Source organism: Aptenodytes forsteri, unplaced genomic scaffold (genome assembly GCF_000699145.1).
Source record: "Aptenodytes forsteri isolate BGI_AS27 unplaced genomic scaffold, ASM69914v1 Scaffold55, whole genome shotgun sequence".
Classification (NCBI taxonomy): Eukaryota; Metazoa; Chordata; class Aves; order Sphenisciformes; family Spheniscidae; genus Aptenodytes; species Aptenodytes forsteri.
In genome coordinates this window covers 12,350,679-12,358,838 of record NW_008796063.1, presented here as the reverse complement: position 1 = coordinate 12,358,838, position 8,160 = coordinate 12,350,679, and the positions used below count along the sequence as shown (strand labels likewise).

The window sequence follows — 8,160 nt, the reverse complement described above, 5'->3', positions numbered from 1 at the left end:
CCCCCCTCCGGCTGCTCCTCCCCTCGCTGGCGTGCAGAGCGAGCACGCATTGGCGAGAACGGAATCAAAAGTCACCACATTAATTTAATAATTAAAGGTCATCACCCAAAAGAGGAAAAAACATCCCAATCTCCTGGTCAGGGATATTTTTAGCAGAACCACACGCGTGACACAGTTATACAGGGAGGAGAGTCCCCCTCTCCGAGCAGCTCAGCCTGGCAAGGCACCGGGGCAGATAAGAGGGCAGCAGCTATAGTATACACATTATATATTTTTTTTTATATATATATATGTGAAAATACCCTCCTCATGGTATTTCTTGGGGACCTGTGTAGTTGTAGCTGTAGGTACCCTGATTGCGAGGCCCTCTCCAAAAAGAGACCGATTGCTTGAGACGAGCTGTGCTGATATCAGAAATAGCATTACTTTCTGTCCACGTGGTCTGAATTTAAATGCTGATACAAGTCTCTTTCTCCCAACCTAGAAACCAGGCTATTTGCACAAGATGAAAGCAGAAGGACGGACCTAAATCTGTATTCGGTTCCTCTCCCAGACAAACTGGCTTATGCTTGGTGCAGATACATACAGACCTGGAAACATCATGGTGACACCTGCCTGGTCTAAAGCCCAGCTCATCTGATCAAGGATAATCACGCTGAGATCAAAAAATACAGGTCTAGGACAATGACACGTGCTGCCTACACCATCTGAGTCCATGGGCTGGCTGTCGGTGTCGTTTCTGTCTCGTATTAGCTAGATAGTGCTTTGTGTATTCTTCCACACACTTCTTTGGGTCCCAAAGTCACCATCATCTCAGCAACACTCGGTCCATGCTGAAAACACATAAGAAGTCATTGTACAAATGGAAACTTACACTTTTCAGATGTGTTTATGCATCATCATGGCGGAAATGGTAGACTGATTAGCTATCAGATTGCTGTTAGACCAAGGGTAGGGGTTTTATTAGCAATCTCAAAACAAGGGTTGGGTTTTTTTTTTCCTCCTGAAGTAAAATGCTAAGAATGATCAAACTGACCCAGAAGGATTGATGCCAGAGCCTAAGCCAGGGTAAGGCTTTGAAGAACTTTTGTAAAACTTGTTTTTGAACTTTGTAAAAGCAGATTGCACATAAAATTCCAGTTTTGCCCAAAACCTACAACCTTGCCAACGCTCCCTACAGCTGGTCCAGAGCTTTTTCTAACTTCAGATTTGTGACCAGCATATTCATGCTTTGACAACTTCTGCCTTTCTGAAACTTTCACAACAACCTTTTCTTCCAGAATTGCTGTATATCGGTACATTCGGTCATAACAGAAACTGATGTCAATTCTTGCAAGACGTCCAAATACCAGTATCTTGCTATCAGAGAGATGATAGCTGTTAAAAAAAAAAAAAAAAAAAAAAAGAAGGTCCCAGTCTCAGAATTTTTATTTTTTACCTGCTGCCCACTGAGAGCCAAGCGAAGGAGCTTCATCATGCTGCTGTACTTAGTCTCTTTGGTTTGTTTCTGGAGGCTTCTCAGATCTTTGTTCAACTCCTCCACAGCCAAAACAGCTGCCTGCCTTGTCATGAGCCTTTAGGAAAAAAGATGTCCTTAAAATCTGGGGACGTACAAAACACAGGATTCTTACCCAGAAATGACTACCGACTTCGATGACTGCCAGCTACCTCAGACGGCCAGCTACCTCAGACTGGTTTTGCAAAATCTCCTGGCAACAGCAGCAGTTCAAGGTAAACTTTCCTGCCTTTCACTCCTGCCCTGTGCCAGGGCACTCCCTCTGCTCACTGCAGCGTTGGTCGTGTACACGGGTACCCTCCTAGGCTGGCAGGTGGGACTGCTTTACCTCGATACTGCTGCTAAGACTCCGCTTTGTGAAACCATACCTTTATTTCAACAGCACCAGAAGCAGAGTTCGTTCAGAAAAGCAAGCATCAAGCTTAAATCACAAAATTATGCCAAGGACCTGGAAAACCACAGCAAAAGCAGTAATTCTGATTTCCTTTTTAACAATATGATTTTTAGAGATGCAGGAACCATCGCTGCTACTACTCGGCTGTAGGTAGCAGTACTATTGTCCCTCCCGGATAGCGAGTATTCTGACATTTAAATTACCATCACTTGGATTCAGTTACCACTCAGCTGTGACAAATGACTGAGGGCAACCAGCTCTACAGATAGCTGGAAATAATAGCTCAATTTGCAGATACTGCCACCTTAATTACTCCCAAAACTGTTTTTCAGGGCTCATTTTAGTCCAGAGGCGAGATCTGAACTGGAAAGGTGACGGACGTACCACCCCGCCTAGCTGCAAGGCGTGGCGTAGCAGAGGGGCATGGGGCAGCAGTGAAACTCGTTGGCAAAACCCCACAAAACCCACTGGCGTAGAAGGAAGGTCCTAGACTGGGCAGATTGTCTGCAATCCCGGCGATGTTCCCGAGCGGACAGAACTGCAGACTGCTAGCTAGAGACAAAGGAATGGAAGCAGGAAAAGCTCCCCAGGGACGAACGCTTCAGAAGTGACGGTGATTCCGGCTGGACACGAACCGGGTTCATTCCAGAGACCCAGAAACCTCGTTACATAATCTGAACACACGTGGACCAAAACCACCTTGCACTTATCCAGTTTGATGCTTCAGCAGACAAAAGCACAGGAGATCAGGTGGCATGGGAAACCCCTGCTAACACTGCTGCTTCATTAGCGCCTGCTGGCACACAAACTCCGCTGTGCTTGGTGCTTTACTAAACCCAGACGTGACAATTCTTGCTTGAGAGCACCGATGTGAGCTTTCCCGCTGGCACGCTGCTTTTCAATTAAAACCACAGAATTTCTCACTAGTTATCAACTACAGCACGTTCCAAAGTAAAGCAAATTAAGTAAGAACTGTGAGCATGTCCAACATCAATACAGCAGCCAAGAGCAATGCTCTGGGGCGGGCAGGTGGGTGTGTACAGAGCTGGGAAGAGACACTTACCCTAAGACTAGTTTTCCTATTTCATCTACTTCTCCAGAAATAGTTTGTAGCTGCTCTCGGGATACCGAGGGCCTAACCCATAAGTAAGAATAATCAGATGACACCAGGTTCTTCAGGAGGCTTATGTGACCCTGGAGAAAAAAAGCAAAGCTGTCAAGGCTGAGGGTTAAGCTGGGGGGGGAGCAAACGCATCCTGTCTGGACTTCGCAAACAGGGTCCAAACACACCACTGCCTCGTACTCCGTACTGCTCAGAGGAAACGCGAATCACTGACATTTAGGCAGCTGAGGTTTTCACACCCATAACCACCTGGTGTGAGCAGGGACACAGGTGGAGCCCAAAGGGCCGCGGCTGTACCCGTGCTGCAGAGCCGCGTGCAGGCTGACTCAGAGTTAGTCCAGGGAAGTGGCTCGCCACGTTCATCTGCCGCCTTTCAAGAGACAGTGGGGGGAAGTCACATGAGTCACCGTCCCGCTGCCACAGTGCAGCCTTCATGCTGGAACAGTCGGATCTCTTCCTGCCCTTATAAAGAAGGCTTTATTTTTCACAGGGAAGTCCCCAGATACCACAGTAGCATCCCAGGGGCAGACTGGGAAACAGCTGGGCTCATCCTCCTTCCTGGCATTGGGAAGAGCCACAGTATCTTCTGTCCCCTTCACAGCCGGCACTCTGCCACTCAACCAAGACCAGGGCTCCCAACGCCCAAACCCCACTAGTTTAACCACCGAGAGCTTCATCCACCTCTGCAAAGAGGTTGCTTTGACTTTGCTAGCAAAGCATGAAGCAGCGGCAAAGCAGAAGCACCTTACGCTGCCCAGTCAGCAAAAGCTAGAGGTGAGCAGTCTCCTGGCACAAGGGGCCCTGGGTGCTGGACCTCCCCACCGCAAGCCAGCTGCATCCTGGGCTACAGGAGGAGAAGCGCAGCTTGGAGGTTTTCAACACTCATCTAGACAAAGCCACAGCTGACCTGATCCAGCACTACTGACAGTCCTGCTCTGAGCGTGAATCAGAGAGGCCTTCCAAAGACAATGCTACAATTCCATGATTTGCTTCCACGGCAGGGACACGTCCTCCCTCTGCCAAGGGAGCTCTCTGCCCGAGAGCTTACGACTCTGCAAAGACCGCCAAGACACTCAGCATGCCCATTCCTACAGGTCAGCTAACTATATCATCAGATTTTGGCAGTCAGCATGCACGCGATCACTTGAGCTGGCAGCGACAGCCACTTGCAGGCTGTGGAGCTTCAGAGCTCAGATGAAAGCAGTGCCCAGGACTCAGCTGAGTCTTCATCCAGGAATCCCACAAAACCTCAGCTCCCCAAAATGGTGACACAATGCTATCACTGCTCATACTTTTCTCAGCAGGAGGACTCGCTCCACATACTCCTTTTCTAGAACCTCTTGATCCACTTGTTGATCCCCATAGACGTGCTCCACCAGCAACTGCAACTCTCTAATTAGCTTCTGTCGCAGCCCTTCATTCTCAATATGACGGGCAAGGTGAATCCTGTAACAAAGAAGAAAACTGCTTTTGGACTGCTTTGGGTTAGATTGGATCTAATCATCCCAGCCTCAAAACATTTACCAATTAAAACTGTTAGAAAAGCAACATTAAACCCCAGACAGACATTCTACAACAAAGCCTTAAGTGCTAATGCACCACAGCGAACAAAAGATGTGGTAACTCTCAGCAGCACAACATCCCCGTAGCACACGAGTGAACTTGCAGAAGTACCCTCTGGAAGCGTTGCCTCTTTTTAGACGTTATTTTGAATCTAAACTTAAGACCTTGCGTCCTCCTAGCTACACACCATCTGCCCAGGTTTTTACAGCGTGCCCGACACCAGCGTCCAAGCACAGGACGGGCGAGGAGACAGGAATGGTGTAAGCAGAAACTTATACTTCGCTGTAGCGCAGCAAAAAAGCTGCTGTGCTTGGGACCATGCTTGATCCAATAAACAAAATTGCCAGACAAAGCCAAGTGCTAGGAATAAATTCTCACTGATGTACAGACTGCTACGTTTTGAAGTTACCACTGATATTCATACCTGTTGAATTCTGGGAGCTTTTCAAGATCCAGGAGGGCAGAATGGGTTGTAATTCTGCCTATTTCAAACTGCGCGATCAGCTCCTCCAAAGTCCTCCCCATCTGTTTCTCTGCAAAAATAACCCAACAAGGGCATAATACACGTCCGCTCTCCTGCAGAGAACTAGTGTCACTGCGTTTCATTGCAAGCCTCGGGCGCAGGGCCGGGACAGCAGCACACCCAAGGAAGAAGGGACACAGGAGAGCCACTTTTCGCAGTGCTAACAGGGACGCAACCCAGCAAGCAGGAGGGAACTTGTAGCAGGCAGGCACAGGAAGCTGCCCTCTCCCTAAGAGCAGGCTCTGCTAACTACTGGTGAGGAACTGGACACGGGGACGTTCTGCTTGGCTCTTCAGTGGAACACCCCTTGCATCAGTCAGCCAAAAACAAGTAACACTCGGCCAGGAGGCTCCACTGCCCAGGAAAGGTTTCATTCCCAAGCAGAGTTCCCAAAACACAAGTTAATTTGTGATCCCCACACAGCAAGAGCAACAAAAGGAGTCACTGACTCAACTTCTCATGGTCTTTCAGGTTAAACGAGAAGTGTGACAGATGTAATACACGACACTGCAATTATTAACCATAGAATACAAGTTTTCCCAAGAGTTCACAGACAGTTTCTTCACCTTGAGATGAATGTGTTCCTAAGTGGGAACCCATTAAGCATCAGACTCAATTTAAATGGCTGCACAGAGGCAGAAAGATTCCCACCATTCCAGCACACCACCCAGTCTTTCACAGGAGCTCTGCAGAAGCCCTGGTGGCATTTCAGTAACAGATTGGTCGCCGGACACCTATTTCCTGATCCCTTCAAACACTGCCAAAGTTCTCAGCTATTAACATAAACCTAACCCGTTCCCCAAAGTCAGCATCAAGAAGTCTCCTAGCAAGTACCGAGCCTGTTGTTGTTACCTGCGAATCCAGAGCCACAGTTGGTTATGATGTCCAGCAGAGCCTCTGGCAAGTAGCCGTCCCGAGCAAAACGCTCCAGAAAGATGTCCCCCTGCCTTTTCGACAGCTTGCCACCGTCTCTGTTCAGAAGCAGCGGGAGGTGACCAAACTGAGGGGGATCCCAGCCAAAGGCTTTGTAGAGAAGGAGGTGCTTGGACGTTGAAGTAAGCCACTCGGTTCCCCGCAGAACGTGGCTGATGCCCATGTAATGGTCATCCACCACGTTTGCCAGGTGGTAAGTGGGGAAGCCATCCCCCTTGAGAATCACTGGGTCGCCTTCCACGTCAGCCACTTCATGCTTGTTCCAGCCATAGACCAGGTCCCGAAAGGGTTCAACCCCCTTCTCCAGCCGGAAGCGGACCACCCAGTCAAGGCCCTGTGACAGCTTCTCAGACACTTCTGTGGGCGTCAGGTGCCGACACCGGTTGTCATACCTTTGAGAAAGGAGAACGAAGGTCTCGGTTCAATACAGGCCAACCCCATCAGCCAGTTTTACATTCCCAAAACTCTAAACTGATCCCTGAATTTTAGCTGTAACCTGCCCACCACGTGTCCAGTCAAACTACCTCACCTCTGGAGGTCACTCCCCTAAGCCTGGAGGTCACCCCCTAAGGGTTACACTGGCTTCTCTCTCCCCGGGAAACCCTATTGCCGCGCACGTTGTCGAAAGTTCTTGCAAGCGTGCAGCACAGAGAACCACCCAGGGGACAAGGAACCCCTACCGCGGGGTCTGCTGGCTCCGCAAAGCCTCCTTCTTCAGCAATTCCAGGCGCTGAGGGGTGCAAAAGCAGCGGTACGCCGCGCCTCTCTCCAAAAGCTCGTCGATGGCTCTCCTGTAAAGGTCAAGTCTGTGTGACTGCTGGTAGGGTCCAAAGGAACCACCGCGGCGAGGACTCTCATCAGGGGGAATACCTGAAATATCAGTATGACAGGACTTAGAAAGCCTGCAAAAAGGCAGAGCGGAACCCACCATCAGCGCACACTGAATGAAGATGAAACAGCAAGGGTCTGGAGAGCGTCCAAAGATGGTTTCTGCGCCAGGGCAGCCAGCTAACGGCATCCGTCTAGCACAGGAGTCGGATTCCCCTGGACTCGGAAGATAAACAGCAGCCAGCACCTTCGGAATTTAGAGTATTGTGTGTGAAGCAACGAGCAGAAAAACCCACCAGAACCGAGTGAACAGCTGAGTGGCTCCGATACGCTACTTGGAGCGAAACGCAGTCAGGCGTACACATACAAAGTAGCATCCTCCCTTTTTATAGGAAAGAACACTCATACCACCAAAATACAGTTGAGACCTTAGCCAGTCGTTTTACCTACCCCAAAGTTATTACTCAACAGCAAAGTCCTAGTCCCTTGTAGTTTACCTACCCATTAATGGCAGCATCTGTGGGATCCGGCTCTAACTTTATCACAATTCTGTATTCTAAAATCACCCTCACTTCCAGTTCTTAAGCTCAAAAAGCAGCAGAGGATTCAAAATGAAAACTGACACCTCCAGATCCCCTTTAGCAAATACTCTGTAAATAAATAAATAAACAATTCATCAATTTACAGCGAGGTCCGTGAGCTCCAACTTCTGACCTTCCCATCGTGTCTCTCGTGCACAACGGCACAGTGGGCCACTTCCACAAATTTGGACCTTTCTGCGTGTCAGACAACACAGCCGAAAGAAACCAAGCCTAACCAGTTATTTCTGCTATAAAACATACTTCCAGTAGGACTTTCCTGATGCCTAGCTGTAGAAATGAGTACGTGTCAACTAATTCATCATCTGAAGCGCTGCACAGCTTGCTGTCATGGAAAATACTCTCAATCTGGGTGCCGTTAATCTCTAAAAAGAGGAGAATCTTTCAGTAAGTAAAAAAATGAAAGGTGTCTGTAAATACCTGCCCAATCCAGCATATCTTCTATTCCTTCTGCAGCTCCAGGCACCACTCGATTTTGATCCGTGTCCTCCACCCTCAAAATAAAGGTCCCTTGGTGGCTTTTGGCAAAAATGTAATTGTAGAGAGCAGTCCGAAGGCCACCCAAATGCAGAAAACCTGTTACCACGGGGAGACCAGAGGCGATGCGTCATAACTGAGGCCCAACAGAGAGATTCTCGAACAGGAGCCGGCAGGGCAGCGCCACCTGCGAGGGGAGCCGGC

General features: G+C 49.0%; 1 protein-coding gene across 1 annotated transcript; it reads right to left on the bottom strand.

Annotated features, from left to right (window-relative positions):
- Positions 1 to 112: 112 nt before the first annotated feature.
- Positions 113 to 8,053, bottom strand: EARS2 (glutamyl-tRNA synthetase 2, mitochondrial). The gene is made up of 8 exons (XM_009286630.2): positions 7,900 to 8,053; positions 6,733 to 6,922; positions 5,972 to 6,444; positions 5,021 to 5,129; positions 4,326 to 4,479; positions 2,974 to 3,104; positions 1,439 to 1,574; positions 113 to 833 (listed from the first exon to the last, which is right to left on the bottom strand). Exons 1-8 carry the CDS (start codon positions 7,913 to 7,915, stop codon positions 750 to 752), a joined length of 1,293 nt encoding a protein of 430 aa, XP_009284905.2. The 5' UTR covers positions 7,916 to 8,053; the 3' UTR covers positions 113 to 749.
- Positions 8,054 to 8,160: the final 107 nt, after the last annotated feature.

Bases quoted from the DNA above. Each gene is read 5' to 3' on its own strand.
- EARS2 (XM_009286630.2), bottom strand. The intron at 1,575-2,973 runs GTAAGTGTCTCT...TTTTTCCTAAAG, and splicing joins ATAGGAAAACTAGTCTTAGG to GCTCATGACAAGGCAGGCAG. The intron at 834-1,438 runs GTAAAAAATAAA...ATGTGTTTTCAG, and splicing joins TGGCTCTCAGTGGGCAGCAG to CATGGACCGAGTGTTGCTGA.